Genomic DNA, 21,588 nt, shown 5'->3' with positions numbered 1-21,588 from the left:
GTAACCTTCTTCAGCCCCAACAACCCTCCCAGATCTTGGTGTTCCTCCAACTCTGGCTACTTGTCTATTTCTCACTTCCTTCACCATATCATTGGTGGCCGCGTCTTCAGCTGTCTAGGCCCCAAGCTCTGGAATTCCCTTGCTAAACCTCTCCACCTCTGTCTCCCCCTTTAAGGTTCTCCTTAAAACTTACCTCTTTGACCAAGCTTTTGGTCAGCTATTCTTGGCTTGGTGTCAATGTTTATCTGATTACACTCCTGTGAAGTGCCTTGGGATATTTTACTGCATTAAAGATGCTATTTAAATGCAAGATGTAGTTGCTGCTGTTGTTCGCCAGAACGTCACGCGATCAAACATTCAAGAACGCCTCCAACTAGAGTTGGCAATCCTGTACGAGTCCCCAAAAAAAGTTTCATCTCCACCCGCAGATGTGTCTTCACTATACAGGTCCAGCCTGGAAACTAATGCAGGTACGCAATTGAAAAATAATACATGAGTTGATGAGGGCTACTCCTCCCTGGACCAATTGGGTGCTATGACTATCTGATCTGCAGACACCTACCACTCCATATCAACTGCAGAATCTTCCAGTCCAATTCCAAAAAGATGGGATGGGGGATATAGACAGGTAGCATTTGGAATTAACAAACAGGTAAGAATACTAATTTTTACAACAATTACTCTGCTTGAGAGTCCATGGGAACATAAGTACATCTATTCGTGCCCTCACAAATCATCCTAAATTGGTGTGAATACTTGGCACAGTATTAAGTAGCACGGATTGGGAGTGATTGGTACCCCCAAAGACTAAACTGAATTTTGTTTATGAAAAAAAGTACAGATATTGGGCCAGAATTTGCTTGCAAAATAACAGCGAGTTTAATGCTCACGCTAATAAATATGTAAATCATCCAAGCAATTTGTGGCAAGGAAGAGATACTCCGTAAGTTGCGAATCATCACAAGCTGCTGGATGATTTGCGCCACTCCGCCATTAGCCTCGGAAAAACAGCAGTTCGCTGTCAATCTCCCCATGAGTTTCAAGAAATTGCTGCTTTTGGGCATTACCAGTTAAACTCGCTGCAAAAAGTTATGGCAGGTACAGAACAGCATAAGGACCCTTTTAATGACGAGATTTATGTTCCTGCAGTGCCACTCAACCTCACTGGCCCAGAAAGGGAACAATTGAAACCGTGGCGTCTCACCCTTGCATTGTTCTTAGAAATTTTAAAGAATTATGAGGGGCACAGATAGGATGGATACTAAGGAGCTTTTTCCCTTCGTTGAGGGTACTATAACAAGGGGACATAGATTCAAGGTAAAAGGCGGGAGATTTAGAGGGGATTTGAGAAAGAACTTTTTCACCCAGAGGGTGGTTGGAGTCTGGAACTCACTGCCTGAAAGGGTTGTGGAGGCAGGAACCCTCACAACATTCAAGAAGCATTTGGATGAGCACTTGAAATGCCATAGCATACAAGGCAACGGACCAAATGCTGGAATATGGGATTAGAGTAGACAGGGCTGATGGCCGGCGCGGACACGATGGGCCGAAGGGCCTCTATCCGTGCTGTATAACTCTATGACTCTAAATTTTTACTTTTTTTTCTTACTTTTCCTTTGTCTCTTTCATCTCCCTCTTAATCCATTCTTTCTTTTCCTCTTTATTTCTTTCTGTACCTGATTTGACTCTAATTCACCCTATTTCCTTCTCAGTCGTTCCTCTATTTCTTTCTCAAACCTTAAATCTCATTGGTTAAGGAGATAGACTGTTGGTCCCGTCATTCTCCAAGGTCCCAGATGCCCTGTTGCACTCACCGCGCCGTTATCAGCTCGCACTTCCAGCAATTTGCAGTGCAAAACATTTGGGAGCTAAAGGGTGAGGGAAAAATTCTAATAGGGCATGCTGTGAGATGCCCCGCTCCAGCAAATTCTGGGCCAATCTTTTAATGAATTTTACTGATATGGAATGCACCCCTTTGAAACCAGATATTATATTTATGTGTACTTTACACATAAAAACAAGCACAGTAACGGAGGATCTTCTCACCTTTTTACGTTCAATTCATCATGTTCTGCTTGCTGCGGCTGCTGTGTAGTTGGATGCAGGACACATTTTCCACTCTCAATCTCAACTCTAACATCAAGCTCGAAATCAATGTTTCTTTCTGTTGCAGCATTTAAGGAATTTCTGTTCATTGACGCTGACGGCCATCGGTCAGTAAAAAGTTGTTGGACTGCAGCAAAGCCAGGAGACTTTTTACGCATGCCATGTCTGCAGAACAGTTAATGTAATTACTCTCAGAAACTCAATACATAAATATACTAACTTTCAAAAACTGACTTTCACTCAATTTGTTTCCCTCTGGCTTGACATCCTGAACTGTAGTAAAAGGAAATTTGACTATAATGTCAGAGATCCAAATTTAATTCTTCACTTACCATACAATTTACCTATGAATAATTTATCATCTACCAGAGTTCAAAAGTTGTGTATTTTTGCTATGATTGTAAATGGTTGGATTAAACCTAAAACAAGTTCAAATTAGAAGTATGAAATGAAGTGCGTTTCTGACAATTTGTGCTTTTTGAATTGTTGCCAATCTCGTAGCACAGTTTCAAAGTAATATCAATTTGGAGTCAAGCCAGTATAACTTGGCAATGAACTTACAACCAATTGCCCCTGCTCTGCCAGCCATATTCTCCTCCACATGCTACACGCTGACGCTACTGTTCATATTTAAGAAAAATCTAAGTGGAATGAGAGGTGATGTCATTGAAATGTATAAAATTCTGAGAGGGCCTGACAGGGTAGATGCTGAGAGGCTGTATCCCCTGGCTGGAGAGTCCAGAACTAGGGGTCATAGTCTCAAGATAAGACGTTGGCACTTGAGGTGAGGAAAAATTTCTTCACTCAGAGGGTAGTGAATCTTTGGAATTTTCTACCCAGATGGCTGTGGATGCTCAATTGTTGAGTACATTCAAGACTGAAATCAATAGATTTTTGGACACTAAGGGAATCAAAGGATATGGGGATAGGTCAGGAAAGTGGAGTTGAGGGTAGAAGATCAGCCATGATTTTATTGAATGGCGGAGCAGGCTCGACGGGCTGTACGGCTTGCTCCTGCTCCGATTTCTTAAGTTCTTAAATGCAAATAAGCATGTAAAAATCTCCATATTTGCATTCCTCACACAACAATACCCACTTAATGTTCACTATAGCCAGTGTGGTTCCACTTAATCCTCTGTGGATTCAAAATAGTTTTAAGGAGATGCATACTTATATCAGTAAGTTATTTACTTTTTCTTCTCTTATCGACTGAGTAGGTTACTTAATTGATAAGGTATTAAGGCAAACTTTTAAAATTTAGCAACAGCAGTATTAGGATTATTCTCTAGGACTTTTACAGTACAGTACTCCTTCAAGACTTGTAGTAAATAATCTGGATTTTCACTCTCCTTTTCCTGGGACATTTGAGATTGCTGCATGTAGGAGGCAGCAGCGAGTGACTCAATGGGCCCTTCGAAGAGTGCCCCAAGCAAAGCACAGAGGGCAGCTTTGGGCATGGTCATTTCTGGAGTTCCCCAAAGATCCATCCTTAACCCCCCTCCTCTTTTTCATCTACAAGGTGCTCCTTGGTGGCATCATCTATATATATATATATATATATATATATATATATATAAAAAATAAATAAATAGATAATATATCTATATATATATACGATGACACCCAGCTCTACCCTCGTGCTCATGACCATTTCCGTGATGTTAGACCGCATCTCTGATATTAAGTCATGGATGAGTCAGAAATTCGAACAACTCATTATGAGTAAGACTGAAACCATCACCCATGCATCAACTCCATCTCCATCCGTAGCTGCTTATTTAGGATGAATTAGAAGACACACAATCACAGCATTTTGTTTGACCCAGAGTCAAGCTTCAAATTGCATATCTTATCTGCTACCAAGACAGTTTACTTCCATCTCTACAACATTGCTCGCCTCTGCCCCTACCTATCCCTACTGCCACCAAAATCCCCGAAACATGGATTCAACATCTTTAGACTCAACTTCTCCAACACTCTTCTTGCCAGCCTCAAAACCTCCAGAAGCTCCAAATTGTCCAAAACCCCACTACCCATATCCTGTCCTGCAATAAGCCTGGGCCATCCATCACCCTATCCTTGTTGACTTCATATTGGCGCTCCGTCCCCCAACAAATCAAAATCAAAATCCTTGTCCTCCATCCGAGGCCTCACTTCACCCATCATCAACAATCTTCTCCAGTATTACGTCTGCTCCCCACATCTTGTAGTTCTCTGACTCTGGTCTCCTGTGCATTTCCCCTTCTTCTGCTCTACCTTCGGTGGCAAAGTCTTCAGTTGCCTCAATCCTATTCTTTGGAACAATCTTCTCAAAATCCTCAGCTTCCATCACACTGTTAAAAATTTTCTCAAAATACATTTCTTCCATTGTGATTTTGGTCATCTCTCCTAACTCTCCTGCAAAGGTTCAGCAGCAACTCCTTTTCTCCTTTGTTAAACACTTTTCTAAATTAAAAGGTGCTATATAAAAGCAACTAGTTGCTGATGCTGAAATTACTTGACTGCCTGAAGGGCTTCAACCAATCATCCTGGCAACAGCTATTGTTTTGCTATGTGTGTCTCACTTTCAAAACTGTTGAGACTGAAAGCCGGTTCCAAATTGGTGGCCCTAAAATTCAGAAATCTACCCATAGGTGGCAGAACAAAATAATTAGAGATGAGCAAGCCATTGGGTCCATCTTAATTAATCCATCCAGAGATCCTAAATTCCCATTTCAGCATCCAAATGATTCCAGGGTTCTTGCCTCTCTCTTTTACTGGAAGTCCATTCCAGACTTTGCATTTGTGGGAGGAAGAATATTCCATCAATCCTAAATTTATCTTTGATTAGAATGAAACTGTGACCCTTGGAGGGCATTAACGGGATTGGACAAAGTCAGCATGAGTTTATGAAAGGGAAATTATGCTTAACAAATCTACTGGAGTTTTTTGAGGATGTAACTAGTAGAATAGATAGGGGAGAACCAGTGGATGTGGTGTATTTGGATTTTCAGAAGGCTTTCGATAAGGTCCCACACAAGAGGTTAGCGTGCAAAATTAAAGCACATGTGATTGGAGGAATATACCGGCATGGATTGAGAACTGGTTGACAGACAGGAAACAGAGAGTAGGAATAAACGGGTCTTTTTCCAGGTGGCAGGCAGTGACTAGTGGGGTACCGCAGGGATCAGTGCTTGGGCCCCAGCTATTCACAATATATATCAATGATTTGGATGAGGGAACTAAATGTAACATTTCCAATGCTGGGGTGGAATGTGAGCTGTGAGGAGGATGCAAAGAGGCTCTAATGTGATTTAGACAAGTTGGGTGAGTGGGCAAGAACATGGCAGATGCAGTATAACGTGGATGAATGTTAGGTTATCCACTTTGGTTGAAAAAACAGAAAGGCAGATTATTATCTGAATGGTGCTAGATTGGGAAAAGGGGAGGTGCAACGAGACCTCGGTGTCCTTGTACACCAGTCGCCGAAAGCGAGCATTCAGGTGTAGCAAGAAGTTAGGAAGGCGAATGGTATGTTGGCCTTCATTGCAAGAGGATTTGAGTACAGGAGCATGGACGTCCTACTGCAGTTATACAATTCTTGGTGAGACCACATCTGGAGTATTGTGTGCAGTTTTGTTCTCCTTATCTGAGGAAGGATGTCTTTGCCACGGAGGGAGTGCAACGAAGGTTTACCAGACTGATTCCTGGGATGGCAGGACTGACTGAGGAGAGATTGGGTCGACTAGGCCTATATTCACTAGAGTTTAGAAGAATGAGAGGTGATCTCATCGAAACATATAAAATTCTAACAGGACTAGACAGACTGGATGCAGATAGGATGTTCACGATGGCCGGGGAGTCCAGAACAAGGGGTCACAGTCTCAGGATACGATGTATGCCATTTAGAACCGAGATGAGGAGAAATTTCTTCACTCAGAGGGCGGTGAACCTGTGGAATTCTCTACCACAGAAGGCAGTGGAGGCCAAGTCATTAAATGTATTCAAGAAGGAGATAGATATATTTCTTAATGCTAAAGGGATCAAGGAATATGGGAAAAAAGCAGGAACAGGATACTGAGTTAGACGATCAGCCATGATCATTTTGAATGGCGGAGCAGACCAGAAGGGCCGAATGGCCTACTCTTGCTCCTATTTTCTATGTTTCTATGTTTGTCCCACTCTCAATTTAATTTAACGTAATATTCTAGATCTACCCCCTCCAGTCCCTTAATTATCTAGGATCATTTCTCACAATCTTTTTTTCCAGGATGAGAGCACTCTACAGGTTGATCACAACTACCTTGGACTTGTATTGTTTTGGCACGGTAATTCAACATTTTATTGATGAAATTGATTGCTGCTTTACATTGTTTGGACATGTTGCACATCGAGTCTACTAAGGCTCGTAAGTATCTCTGGGCTTCACCCGTGGTAATTTCAACATCATCCATGGAGCACCGGAGTTGCTTGTTTTTTTTCTTCCTATGTGCAGCATTTTATGCTTGTCTACATTAAATTTTATCTGCAATATACAAGGATCTTTGCAAAAGCACAGAGGTTGGTAAGAACAACGAGTGAACTTCTAATGGAGTGAATTGCTCACAGCATGAGGACTTTCAACTAGGAATTTGGTGAGTGTGAAAATTAGGTGCTAAGTGATTTAAACCAAGGGGCTATAAACTAATCAATCAACTTTTAAAACTTAAATTAAAAAATTCATAAAAAAGGACTACATAATTGCTTATTATTTCAAAATCAAGCTAAATACATTTATAATCTAGATCTCAAGTAATTCTATTAGTCCTAGAAATAAACTACTGATAAATAAATAAATATTTTTTTAAAAACTAGAAATGGCAGTACAGGCTATGTGTCGGGTCTGTAATATGAGGGAGTTTGTGGACAGCGAAACTGTCCCGGATTGCCACATCCACAGTAAATGTCCCTGGCTTGAGACGCTTCAGCTCAGAGTCTTTGAGCTGGAGTGTGAGTTAGAGACACTCCGACACATAAGGGAGGTGGAGGTAGAGCAGGAGGTCCCACAGACACTGGCCCTATCCAACAGGTATTCTGTACTAGATACCTGTGAGGATAAGGATGAGGGAGGATGCCCAGAATGCTAACCATGGCACCGTGGGACATGAGGCAGTCCAAGGTGTGTGTGGGGGGGGGGGGGAGGGGGGGGGGGAGGGAAGGTGGAGGATCAGAAAAGAAAGGGTGTAGTCATCGGGGATTCTATAATCAGGGGGATAGTGTCCTCTGTAGTTGCAACTGAGTCTCCAAGAGGGTATGTTGCTTACCTGGTGCAAGCTCAAAGGACATCTCGGAGCAACTGGAGAGGAACTTGGAAAGGGAGGGGGAGGATCCAGTTGTCGTGGTCTATGTTGGCACTAATGACATAAGGAAGAACAGGTGGAGGTCCTGCTAAGGGACTATCAGAATGGTAATCTCAGGATTACTACCAGAGCCACATGCTAATTGGCATAGGGATAGGCAGATCAGAAAGGTAAAAGGCGTGGCTGAAAGGGTGGCGTGGGAAGGAGGGGTTCCATTTCATGGGACACTGGCACCAGTACTGGGACAGGAAGGAGCTGTACCGCTGGGATGGGCTCCCCCGACCCAGAATGGGACCAGAGTCCTGGCGGAAAGGATAAACAGAGTGGTGCATAAGACTTTAAACTAGCAAGATGGGGATCAGGATCTGGTAACAACAACAACAAAAGCCTAAAGATAAAACAACAGGAGGTGAGCATAAAGGTCAGACCAGGGTAAGGAATAAAGAGAACATAAATGGTCAAGGAACAAATACAGTTATAAAACAGAAGTATAAAAGGACTATTAAAAATAAAGTACAAGGAACAACTATTAAAGATGAATTAAACAGCAATGTAGACAACGTCCAAAATAAAACGGGGGAACTGGAAGCAATAATTCTTAGCAAGGAACCAGATGTGATAGGAATAACTGAAACATGGCTACATAAAGAACAGGACTGGCAACTAAATATTGCAGAATATAACATAATCAGAAAGGATAGGGAAGGAACAAGGGGGAGTGGAGTAGCTGTACTAATTAGAGATAACATAATGACAGGAGAAAAAAGGGACACAACTAACAGAAGGATAGAAACAGAATCTATATGAATTGAAATAAAAGATAAGGGATAAAATTAAGGGATTAATCGCTTTAATAGGGTATACTACAGATCACCTAATAGTGGACAGGGGGTGGATGAAGAAATATTTAAGCAAATATGTGAAATGAGTAAAGGACATAGAATAATAATCATGGGAGATTTTAACAACCCCCAAATAAACAGGCAAGAAGAGGTAGGTAAAAGAGTACAGGGAATGGAATTTTTACAATGTGTGCAGGACTCCTTTTGTACCCAGTATGTAAAAAGCCCAACAAGACAGAAAGCACTGCTGGATCTAGTAATGGAAAATGAACCAGAACAGATCAGAAAAGTAAAACTAGGGGAACATCTAGGCAATAGCGATCACAACATAAGGTTGAAGATAAAAATTGAGGAGGACATAAGTAAGACAAAGGCCAAAGTAATAAATTGGGAAAAAAACGCTGATTTTAAGGGGATGAGAATGGAACTCGGGAAAATAAACTGACAAACAAAGAAATAGAACAGCAGTAGGAAACATTTAAAACAGTGATCAGAGTCCAGGAGAAATACATCCCACTGAAAAGCAAGGGCTAGCCAGTAATGACACACCATGGATGAATAAAGAAATAAGGGCAAAATTGAAATTAAAGAAAAAGGCGTACACTGAGTACATAGACAACAAAGGAGGATGACAAAAGGGAATACGAAAAGGTTAAAAAAGTCAAAAAACAATTGGGAAGGCAGAGAGAAACTACGAAACTGAATTATCAAGGAATATAAAAAGAAATGGTAAAGTATTGTACAGACACATTAATAACAAAAGAAAAATCAGGATAGGTATAGGGCCACTAAGGGATACACACGATAAACTCACAGGCAATGACAGCGAAATGGCAAAAAAGGTAAATAATTACATTGCCTCAGTATTTACCAGAAAGACTGACATGGTGCGCATGACATTAGAAGAAGAGATCAAAAAAGATAGAAAGACATTTAAGATAGAAAGGTGGAGATAATTGATAAACCAGTCAAACTTGAGAGGATAAAGACCCTGGTCCGGATAGATTATATATATATATATATATATATAAAAAATCATTAGAAAAGGGAATAGTGCCAGAGGACTTGCAGACAGCTAATGGGATTCCTATATTTAAAAAGAGAGATAGACTAAGTCCAGGGACCCATAGACCAATTAGCTCAATGTTGGTGGTTGTATAAGGATGCCGTTATCTTTCCTAAGAGGTAATAGAAAAACATCTAGAAGCAGAAAATATAATAAAGAATAGACACATGGATTTCAAAAGGGAAGGTCATGCTTGACCAACCTTATTGAATTCTTTGAAGAAGTAACAGAAAGGGTAGACAAAAGTAATGTAGTAGATGTAATATATTTGGATTTTCAAAAGGCCTTCGATAAGGTACCGCATAGTAGACTCATGGCTATGGTCAGAGCATGTGGAGTCAGAAGACAAGTAGCAGAATGGATAGCAAGGTGGCTTCAAAACAGAAAACAGAGAGTAAGGGTTAAAGGTAGTTATTCAGACAGGCAAAAGGTGGTGAGTTGTTCACTATTTACATAAATGATTTGGACTCGGGAATTGGAAAAACAATTTCAAAATTTGTAGATGACACCAATTTGGGGGGGTATAGTTAATAATGAGGAGGACTATGACAAAATATTGGAAGTCACTAAAAACTTGCAGAATGGGCGTGTAATTGGCAAATGAATTTCAATAAAGATAAGTGTGAGATGGTACATTTTGGTAGGAAGAATAAGGAAGCCACAACTCCTTGGAAAATAAGAGTCCAAATGGGGTAGAGGAGCAGAGTGATCTGAGGATACAGATACACAAGTCACTAAAAATAGCAACGCAGGTTAATAAGGCCATAAAAAAAGCAAACAAAACAACGGGGTTCATTTCTGGAGGGAAAGAATTGAAAAGCAGAGAAGTTACGTTCAACTTACATAGAGCTTTGGTTAGATCATACGTCGAATACTATGGACAGTTCTGATCTCCATATTACAAAAAGGGTTTAGAGGCACTGGAGAATGACAGAATCATAGAATGGTTACAGAACAGAGGGAGGCCATTCGAGTCTGTGCCGGCTCCTTGTAAGGGCAATCCAGTTAGTCCCATTCCCCCGTAGCCCTGCAAATTTTTTCCCATCAAGTATTTATCCAATTCCTTTTTGAAAGCCATGAATGAATCTGCTTCCACCACCCTTTCAGGCATTCCAGATCATAACCACCTGCTGCATAAAAAAGTTTTTCCTCATGGCGCCTTTGGTTCACCTTAAATCTAAGTCCTCTGGTTTTCAAACCTACCGCCAGTGGGAACAGTTTCTCTTTATTTACTTTATCTAAACCCTTCATGATTTTGAACACTTCTATCAAATCTCCTCTCAACCTTCTCCGCTCTAAGGAAAACATCCCCAGCTTCTCCAGTCTATCCATATAACTGAAGTCCCTCATCCCTGGAACCAGTAAAACTTATCTGCACCCTCTCTAGGGCTTTCACATCCTTCCTACAGTGCGGTGCCCAGAATTGGACACAATACTCCAGCTGTGGCCGAACCAGTGTTTTATAAAGGTTCAACATAACTTCCTTGCTTTGTACTCTATGCCTCTATTTATAAAGCCCAGGATTCCATATGCTGTTTTAAGTGCTTTCTCAACCTATCCTGTAACTTTCAAAGATTTGTGCACGTATACCCCCAGGTCTCTCTGTTTCTGCACCCCCTTTAGAAATGCACCTCCCAAACCCACAATCTCTACCACCTAGAAGGACAAGGGCAGCAGGCACTTGGGAACAAAACCATCTGCAAGTTCCCCTCCAAGTCATACATCATCCCGACTTGGAAATATATTGCCGTTCCTTCATTGTCACTGGGTCAAAATCCTGGAACTCCCTTCCTAACAGCACTGTGGGAGAGCCTTCACCACACAGACTGCAGCGGTTCAAGAAGGCGGCTCACCACCACCTTCTCGAGGACAATTAGGGATGGGCAATTAATGCTGGCCTCGTCAGCGACGCCCACATCCCATGAATGAATTTTTAAAAAAGTTCATATTGCCTCTCCTCATTCTTCCTGCGAAAATGTATCATGTCGCACTTCTCTGCATTAAATTTCTGCCACATGTCCGCCCATTCCACTAGCCTATCTATGTCCTCTTGAAGTCTATCACTATGCTCCTCACTGTTTACTACTATTCCAAGTTTTGTGTCATCTGCAAATTTTGGAATTGTGCCCAAGTCCAAGTCATTAATATATATATATCAAAAAAAGCAGCGGTCCTAGTTCTGACCCCCGGGAACATTACTGTATACCTTCCTCCATTCCGAAAAACAACCAGTCACCATTACTCTCTCGTTCCTGTCACTTAGCCAATTTCGTATCCATGCTGCCACTGCCCCGTTTATTCCATGACCTTCAATTTTGCTGACAAGCCTATTATGTGGCACTTTATTAAACGCCTTTTGAAAGTCCATATTCACAACATCAACCCTCTCTGTTACCTCATCAGAAAACCCAATCAAGTAGTTAAACACGATTTGCCTTTAACTAATCCGTGATGGCCTTCCTTTATTAATTCACATTTGTCCAAGTGACTGTTAATTTTGTCCTGGATTATCATTTCTAAAACCTTCCCCACCACCGAGGTTAAACTAACTGGCCTGCAATTGCTGGGTTTATCCTTATACCCTTTTTTGAACAAGGGTATAACATTTGCAATTCCCCAGTCCTCTGACACCATCTCTGTATCAAAGGAGGATTGGAAGATTATGGCCAGCACCTCTGCAATTTCCATCCTCACTTTCCTCTGCAACCTAGGATGCATCCCATCCAGACTGGGTGACTTATCTACTTTAACTACAGCCAGCATTTCTAGTGCCTCCTCTATCAATTTTGAGCCCATCTAGTATCTCAACTACTTCCTCTTTTATTGTGCCTTTGGCAGCATCTTCTTCCTTGGTAAAGGCAGATGCAAAGTACTCAATTAGTACCTCAACCATGCCCTCTGTCTCCATGAGTAGATCTCCTTTTTGGTCCCTAATTGGCCCCACCTCTCCTCTTACTACCCATTTACTGTTTATATGCCTATAGAAGACATTTGGATTCCCTTTTATCTTAGCCGCCAGTCTATTCTCATATTCTCTCTTTGTCCCTCTTATTTCCTTTCTCACTTCTCCTCTGTATTTCTATATTCAGCCTGGTTCTCATTTGTATTATCAACCTGACATCTGTCATACGCCCCCTTTTTCTGCTTCACCTTACTCTCTATCTCTTTCGTCATCCAGGGAGCTCTGGCTTTGGTTGTCCTACCTTTCCCTCTCGTGGGAATGTACCTAGACTGTACCCGAGCCATCTCCTCATTAAAGGCTGTCCATTCTTCGATTACATTTTTGCCCTTCGAACTTTGATTCCAATTTACCCGGACCAAATCTGTTTTCAACCCACTGAAATAGGCCCTCCTCCAATTAGGAATTTTTACTGTAGATTGCTCCTTGTCCTTTTCCATAGCTAATCTAAACCTTATGATATTATGATCACTGTTCCCTAAATGTTCCCTCACTGACACTTGTTCCACTTGACCCACCTCATTCCCCAGAACTAGATCCAGCAATGCCCCCTTCCTCGTTGGGTCGGAAACATACTGATCAAGAAAGTTCTCCTGAACACACTTCGGACATTCCTCCCCCTCTTTGCCCTTTATAGTATTACTATTCCAGTCTATATTAGGATAGTTGAAGTCCCCCATTATCACTACTCTATAGTTCTTGCTCCTCTTTAAAATTCCCTGCAAATTTGCTCCTCTACATCCTTCCCACTAGTTGGTGACCTATAGAATACATCCTGTAGTACAATGGCACCTCTATTGTTTCTTAACGCTAACCAAATAGATTCTGTCCTTGACCCCTCAAGAACATGATCTCTTTCCAGCACTGCAATATTCACCTTAATCAATACTGCAACTTCCCCTCCCCCTTTCCTTTTTTCCCCCTTTCCTATCTTTCCTGAGTACCTTGTATCCAGGAATATTTAGCACCCAATCCTGTCCTTTTTTGAGCCAGGTCTCAGTTATCGCCACTACAACATATTCCCATGTGGCTATTTGCGCCTGCAGCTCACCAACCTTATTTACCACGCTTTGCGTTTTTACACAAATGCACTCTGAACCTATTTTAGGCCTTCTCGTATTCTCGCTTAGTCTGATCCCATCTAATACTGTACTATTTCTTACTCTAGTGCTATCTGTCTCTCCCAATCCTTTGTGCACCTTGTTTCTCTTTTCTAATGCTACATCCTGGTGCCCACCTCCTGCAAAATTAGCTTAAACCCTCCCCTACAGCGCTAGTGAACCTCCCCGCGAGGACATTGGTCCCAGCTCTGTTGAAGGTGCAAAAAAGATTTACTGGGATGATACCAGAACTGATTGGTTATATCTATCAGGAAAGACTGAACAGGCTGGGGCTCTTTTCTCTAGAAAACAGAAGGCTGAGGGGTGACCTGATAGAGGTCTTTAAGATTATTAAAGGGTTTGATAGATTAGAAGTAGAGATGTTTCCACTTTCAGGTGAGACCAGAACCGGGGCCATAAATAAAAGATAGTCACTAATAAATTCAATAGGGAAATCAGGAGACACTTCTTTACCCAGAGTGGTTAGAACGTGGAAATCGCTACCACGAGGAGTAGTTGGTGGATTTAAGGGGAAGCGAGATAAACACATGAGTGAGAAAGAATAGAAGGATATGCTGATAGGGTTAGATGAAGTAGGGAGGGAGGATGTTCATGTGAAGTATGGACATGTTGGGCTGAATGGCCTCTTTCTGTGTTGTACATTCTATGTAATTCTATGTGAATCTATGTAACTGTAATTTCTGCACTGCTTCCTCAGATGCCACTACCCTACTAGTTTGGTGTCATGTACAAATTTCACCACTTTGCATCGAGTTTCTCAATCCAATTCACTTACGTAAATTAGGAATAGTAATGGTCCCAAAACCATGGCCTAGGGCACCTAATCATTACTAGTCCCCACCCTGACATAACTCTTCATTGTTTTCTACCCATCGGCCAATTCCTTACTCATTCAGCCTGAATCCCTACAGCTTTCAGTTCAACTAATAGCCTTTCCTGTGGAACCTCATCAATTGCCTCTTGGAAATCTAGATACACCATAGGGGTAGGGCTTTCCACAACCCACTTGGGTTGTCACTTTCTGAAAGAAGCCAAGGACGTTGGTCAGGCAGGAATTTCCCCTTCTGAATCTGTTTGTCAGGTTATTATTGTACAGATAATCTTCAAGTTTACTCCTAACAATCAATTCCATTATTTTACATGGATTGCAAGCAAGACTAATGTGATTGCTCGTGGCGGATTTGACCCCTTTTTGAATTTAATATTGTTTCCAGTCTGCTGGCACTTCCCCAGTATCCAGTGACTCCTGCATAATGAGTGTCAGTGACTCACAAATCTCCTCCCTAGTGTCTTCCAGCATTCTGGGTTAAATAACATCAATCCATGGGGATTGGTTTGTTTTGAGCAATTTTAACCTAAGACTTCCATTTCATTTATAACAAATTAATTGATTTTAGTTATCTCTGTTTGGGGAGGGAATACTTCTCGTATCTTCCCTTGTGAAGACTTGGAGAAGCCATCATTCAGAATATTTACTACTTTGTGTTCATTCTCAGTTTCAAGTCGATTTGCATCTTTTAATTTTTTCACCTCTTCTCTGACAGCTCTGTTACTATGGTAAGTAGAATTTAACAAAATTTACAGTACAAATCTGTTACTGGTTTCAATATTTAAGTCAGCAGCAGATTGGTGCTGTAAATGGGCTATTAGACTCAGTCTTCCTAACCAGGAATAAACCTTTGAATTAAATGCAGCTGTTGTAAATAAACTGGGAAAGAGAAAAAAATATATCCGTCCTATTTCACATGAAATTGTACAATTTGGCTTAATATTTTTTAAACTTTAAGTAGATTCTGGAACTAATAATTTGAATCAATGAGTAAATAAGACAAAGGGTGCTTACGATGTCCTCCTGATATATTGCGGTTTTTCTTTATCATACTCCTCTTCCCGGTCAGAGTCTTCACTAGATGACGACAAACTGTCTTCTCGCTTTGCGTCATCAAGCTGGAAGGCAAGTCTTTGTTGAACGACACGTGGGGTGTTGGGTGAACTAAACACTGAACGTTCACTGATGGGTGAGAAATGAGATGGACTATCAACGGTGACTGATAACAGATCCAATTCTGTCTCCTCAGGGAACTGATACCATAAAAAAAATTGAGAAGTTCAAAATTATTTTTATTTACGTTGCATGCACTAATATTTTCTAGTGTTAGTTTGTATTAGAACCCAATCACCATCCATGCTTTACTTGAGCAGACAGAATGGTTTTGTAATATGGAATGAGCAATGATACATTTGACAAAGTCTTCACCAACCTAGACATTTCTAAGGTCTGTAACAGTGTGGAAGAAATCTTGTGGGCCAATCTAATGCCAACCTAAAATACCTCTATAGAGATAGTGGAAGTTTAAGTCCTTTATCAAAGTTATTGTTACTAATGTCTGATTGTCCACCAAAAAGGATTGACTAATCAACTATATCACATTTTGCAACCAGTTTAAGCAATACTATCACGTGAAACTTGTTTTCTGACTCGATACTTCAGATTAAAAGTAAAGGAAACTTTCATAAAGATTGTTAAATGACTATTCAAAAGTTTATGATTGACTGCACTGATGTTCAATAAAGAAATCCCAAACAAGAACAAACTTTTTCTAGCGTGCTGACAGCAACAGGAGTGCTATCAACAGGAGGAAAAGAACTAAAAGTGCATTTATTAAAAATGTTCTCCTTTTTCCATGGCGACGTCATTAACCTTGCTGTGTGGAGGCGAAATGAATAAGGAAAACAAAAGTATTTTGTTTATTATGCAAATAAGGTGCTCGGCACTAAGTGAAAACTCAATATTTTTAAAGTGAAGTACGATTATTACAAAAGTTTCCCTCCTCCTTTTCTGAAGGTGCTTGTTCATACTGGGGTAACAGTTCAATGGTTATTGGCAACGCTCCTGCTCATCAAACTAGCTTATGTGTCTGTGCTTAAACAGTGAAGTTTGCAAACTATCTGACCATGGGGGGCTAAGCCTGTTCCTGTTCTCATCTAACATTCACACATACACACTTTCCAGCAGGGATCAATCAGGAGCAGGTCTCCCTCCCTGACACATTGAGGCCAATTACAGAAATCCCACCACTATCACGAAGGGTTTAAACTACATTCTGATTCCAACTGAAGGCTGGAATTTTCCCCAATTAGTCTTTACTGAATTTTCTATTTAGAAATGTAGCATTAAATATCTGTTTGTCCATTAAGACAAGAATATATGAAAAATGACATTTAGTATACAAGGAAAGCAAAGCATTTAATTAAGTAATTTTCCTAATGTTATTATGTCTATGGTTCTCAACTATGATTACAAAACCAGTTGCAAATTTTGCCTTCACCCTATACAGATCATGGAGATGGAGATTAAGATTAAACAAAGCAAATTCGGTACTAATTAAAATTACCTGTAGATTAAAGATGATGGGTTAGTTAATGAGCGGATGCCATGCAAATTCAAGAGTACTTACGGAGTGTGAATAAATTTTACTTTTGGATGTGATGATACTGTGATCGCTAAAACCATAATCTCATTTGTACAGTTAAGATGAATCTCTTGCAAGAACAATTTAATGATTATGCTCCTTTAAAGCACTTGATTATGGTTTTCAAACACAAGCACTACAAAATGTTTTTAGGTGACTTGCTACACTACATTTGCACCATCTGTTGCGATGCAAAAGCAGTTTAGTATTGCTGTACATGTTGATTATTCAATAAACAACCTGTTATATTCAATGTAAAAACTTACAATCACACCACATAAATTCTGTGAAGTTGAACTTGCATAGCTTAAAGTAGACAGAAAATCAGGAAGATTTCCCCATGAAGCGATTAATTTCATTGCAGAGCAGATTTTTAACCAGTACCTGAAAATACCCTTCCTTTGGGGTGCTGGCTTGCCTTGTAAGGCCCAAAGCTGTATCATTCAGCTTTAATGAAGTAAAAAGGAAAATTTAATTATAGGATAACAATTTACAACATACAACTATGTAATTGGCAGTGTTGTAATACAAATACAAAATTAGGAATATAGGAACATAGGAACAGGAGTAGGCCATTCAGCTCCTCGAGTCTGTTCCGTCATTCAATGAGATCGTGGCTGATCTGTATCCTAACTCCATTTACTCGCCTTGGCTCCATATCCCTTAATACTCTTGGCTAGCAAAAATCTAGCAATCTTAGATTTTAAATTATTAATTGAGCTAGCATCTACTGCTTTTTGCAGGAGAAAGTTCTGCACTTCTATCACCCTTTGTGTGAAGAAGTGTTTCCTAACTTCTCTCCTGAATGGCCTAGCTCTGATTTTAAGGTTATATCCCCTTGTCCTAGACTCCCCCATCAGCAGAAGCAGTTTCTCTCTATCTACCCTCTCAATTCTTTTCAAAATCCTAAAAACCTCAATCAAATCACCCCTTAACCTTCTATATTCCAGGGAATACAAGCCTAGTTTATGTAATCTCTCATAATTTAACTCTTGGAGCCCTGGTGAATCTGCGCTGCACTCCTTCCTATGCCAATATATCCTTTCTAAGGTGCGTTGCCCAGAACGCCAGATGCGGTCTAACCAGGGCTTTGTATAGCTGCAGCAAAACTTCTTCCCCTTTATATTCTAGCCCTCTAGTTATAAAGGCTAACATTCCATTAACCTTCTTGATTATTTTTTTGTACCTGACCACTACATTTTAGTGATCTGTGTACATGGACTCCTAAATCTCTTTGGATCTCCACTGTTCCTAGCTTTTAGAAAATACTCAGATCTATCCTTTTTTTGGTCCAAAATGGATGACCTCACACTTACCTGCGTTGAAATCCATCTGCCACAGTTTTGCCCACTCACTTCAACGTCTATTTGTAATTTTTATGCTCCCATCTACACTACTTACTATGCCACCCATCTTTGTGTCATTGCCAAATTTGGATATATGGCTCTCTTGGACCTGTTACAGTAACAGAAGCCCTTGTAATGATACAGATGTAATACTGTGAATTCCCAACAAAATAAAATGTTCCTGGTTTTTATCATTAATCTCAGAACTTTTTTGTGCACAATTAATCATCAAGGTTAACTCCAAAAACACGATTAAGGCTTTTTATACTACTGCAGTACTACATTTATCAGTAAGATTTATCTCGATATTCATCACGAAGTGTTCTATTACTAACTTCAACCAATGATAACCAGTTGTTAAAGTATAGTAGCCATTATTTCAAACTTCCATTGCCAATATTTAACAAACCAATATTTGAAATTGGTCATATTGTCAGACCACCGTGACACAGAATAGTGGGATGTGTGTTCACAACTGCTGTCCCATAAAAAGTTGCTAATCTTAGATCTATTGCAACATGGGACATGCCAAACAGAGAACACATATAGTGGACAGGGAGTCTTCAGTAACAGAGTCATCGCCAGCCTGCTCCTGCGCACTTCCTTGCAGGCAACAACAGCAACAGTGGGCGAGACCTGGAAATTGGTTGTCAACTTGCATTGGTGCAAAAGGGAGAAGAGTATTACCTTTTAAGAGGAAGAATGAAAATCATACCTAAACAGCTACTGAGTTTATTAACCAAATTAACTTTTGAAATCTTACATTAACTCTTTAAGAACTCCTTTCAACAAAAATAAAGCAAAATTCAGGAAATATTCTGAAAATAGAAATGCTCCATAGTTTAAAATATATGTTCCTTTAGTTCTAGTTTACAATTATATTACAGAATTCATTGTTATGCTGTTTTACGATAGAAAGTAGATATTTATTTTCAAAAGGTACCTGACTTCATACTCAGGACTAAATGCTTACTGACATTTTCATTTTGAATAAATACTGTATTAACAGCTGTTGTGCCCTATAACAAACATCTTTAAAATATCCTAGGAACTAATAGAGCCATTTTTGTCTTTTCTTTTTGAAAAGCAATTTCTTGAGAATTCTGCTGGAGCAGAAAGTGTATGCACCAGCATGCAGCCGTACTGATTTATTTACCAAGGTCCACATGATGAATTCCTGATTTTTGTCAGGTTACTGGGACAGATAATAAGGGCCAGATGCTTCTTTGTGAGGAAAAATATTGAAGGGTGAACAAACCCAATATACTCACTCACACCTCTTGGTTCTCTTATTGTAAAGCAGCAGAGGCCCAAGAACAGGTCAATGCACATACCTTTCATCAGGTGTGGTATGGCAGATTAAAGGATTTTGGGGGAAGTAGGACAAGAAAAAGAACAACAGAAATGAGAAACAACATTTAATCTTGAAGATGAAGCAAAATCTAGAACCATGGTTTCCTGGGGTCCCACAGCACCGGTGGTCTAAAGTTTCAACTGCAGCTGCTCCAGATGTATTGACCTGAGCAACCGAGCAGAGGGAGATCTGACAGAAAGATCTCCAAGCAGGCAATAAAATTGCTGTTCTTACAAAAGCAGCTGCTCAGAATATGGCAAGTATTTTTTATTTATAAAATCGGGTAGAACTTTGAACAAATAGACTTGCCTTGTCTTCTCCCTTGGTCTTACCAATATAATGAAAGTGTTTTGTTTTCTAAACTCTCCAATTAGTCACCTTGACATTATTATATGCCACATCATCACTTATAAAATCTTACATTTTCTTCACCAACAGCATGATCACAGCTCCCAGGTGACAGCAAAATGAAGAGGCGTTGTGCTAAACTTATCAAATTAAAAACAAAAATAAAACTCTAATAATAATGTTCATTAGCAAGCAGAAATGGAACTTAGCCTAAATGTCTCAACTCTCAATACAGGTTTGGATGGATTCTCTTAGGATGTTGTTATACTAGTTAATGGTCTCAAGACTGGTACTTGTACAAGACCTCACATTTTATAGTATTTTACAAGTAACAGAATGCCATATGACACCAAGCAGGAACAAGAGAAATTAAGGGGCTGGACCAAAAGCATGATCAAAGAGACAGGTTTTCGAAGATATCTTATGGGCTGTCATGCAACTTCTTAAACTTAGTTTAGCACTGCACTGCATTTACACTACACATGCTGGAGGTAGCCGCACTCATTGGCTTTAGAATGGTGGGAGTGCAGATCGCCTACTTGACTCCTGAGTTATGCTGCTGTCTTCAGATTGATTCATTCAGACACTGCTTCACATCAATTTGAAAGCTCAGTTAAAGAAGGTCATTTTTACTTGGTTTTTGGGCAAATACATGCATCTATCAAGTTAATGAATATCAGTGCTAGGGAATAGAAGTTTTTTTTTCAGTTCTGCTACCTATTAAGCACTTCAGGATAAGTTAAAGCAACATGGGCACTGTGCAAAATCTCACAATAAATTCAATGAATTAATTCATTTACTACGTGCATGTACTGCAATTTTGTGTAAAAAAAAAATCAGACAATGAAATGCCAGCTTTTGAGCAATAAAAATCACCAGCCCCATTTACGGGCAGTTTTATACTGTATTCTCATGAGTGCTAAAAACTCAGTTGGAGCTAGCCAAACTTATTTCATACATAGAACAATTAGAGCGAGGGGAAAGAGAGAACGAGAGCGAGAGCGAGAACGAGAGCGAGAGCGAGAGCAAGAGCGAGAGAGAGAGAGAGCGAGAGAGCTTCAACATAATTTTAACACTGGTTTGCAGTAATGAGATGTTTACAGGGGAAATAAAATCAATATAATTTTCAACATCTTGAAAACCAAAGTCAATTTAAACAAAGGCTGTAATTTTAATATTGACTAGTTGACTTCCTACAGCATTGCTCAAGTTTCCATTATGATAATTTAATGCAAAGTTTTATTGTTCAAAATTAAAATCTTGATCTAGTTTCCAGCAGCATATTAAAACTAGTTTAATTCCAGATCCAGTAAAACCAAATTATCAACTAATCTTGCTATTTTTTTCATACATCAAGCCTTCTACATCTGCACTTCATTTAAAAATTGAGTCACCAACAAATGACATGATTGCAATCATTTTTCTATTGCAAGGATGTTAACAAAATACATTTTTCTTCACTGAGCTGGGTGCTCACAATTTTCTTTCTCCTTCATAATCAAAATAATTAAACCAGAAAATTAATAACATTAAAATTTCAGTAATGTTTCTAGTTATGTTATTACCCGACTTACATCTTTTCACTTTTACTAGTGCAAATAAATGGGCCTTTTTAAAAAAACAATTGCAAACCTCAATAGCTTTTACTTTCTGTA

At 39.8% G+C, this 21,588-nt stretch overlaps 1 protein-coding gene across 8 annotated transcripts in view; it reads right to left on the bottom strand.

Annotated features, from left to right (window-relative positions):
* kiaa1109 (KIAA1109 ortholog) overlaps positions 1 to 21,588 on the bottom strand; it is a 460,818-nt gene that overhangs the window by 104,842 nt on the left and 334,388 nt on the right. For 6 of the 8 annotated variants that reach the window (XM_067993249.1, XM_067993258.1, XM_067993276.1 and 3 more), the window contains 3 exons: positions 17,270 to 17,332; positions 15,256 to 15,494; positions 2,047 to 2,271 (listed from right to left, as the gene is read on the bottom strand). In XM_067993249.1, coding sequence (XP_067849350.1) covers positions 2,047 to 2,271; positions 15,256 to 15,494; positions 17,270 to 17,332 — 527 coding nt within the window. The remainder of the gene's footprint in view (positions 1 to 2,046; positions 2,272 to 15,255; positions 15,495 to 17,269; positions 17,333 to 21,588) is intronic. The other 2 variants (XM_067993268.1, XM_067993292.1) reach the window with 1 other exon arrangement.

The sequence above is a fragment of the Heptranchias perlo genome, chromosome 1, assembly GCF_035084215.1.
Source record: "Heptranchias perlo isolate sHepPer1 chromosome 1, sHepPer1.hap1, whole genome shotgun sequence".
Lineage (NCBI taxonomy): Eukaryota > Metazoa > Chordata > Chondrichthyes > Hexanchiformes > Hexanchidae > Heptranchias > Heptranchias perlo.
Note: the sequence above shows the minus strand (reverse complement) of the source record. Positions and strands in the feature narration are given on the sequence as shown.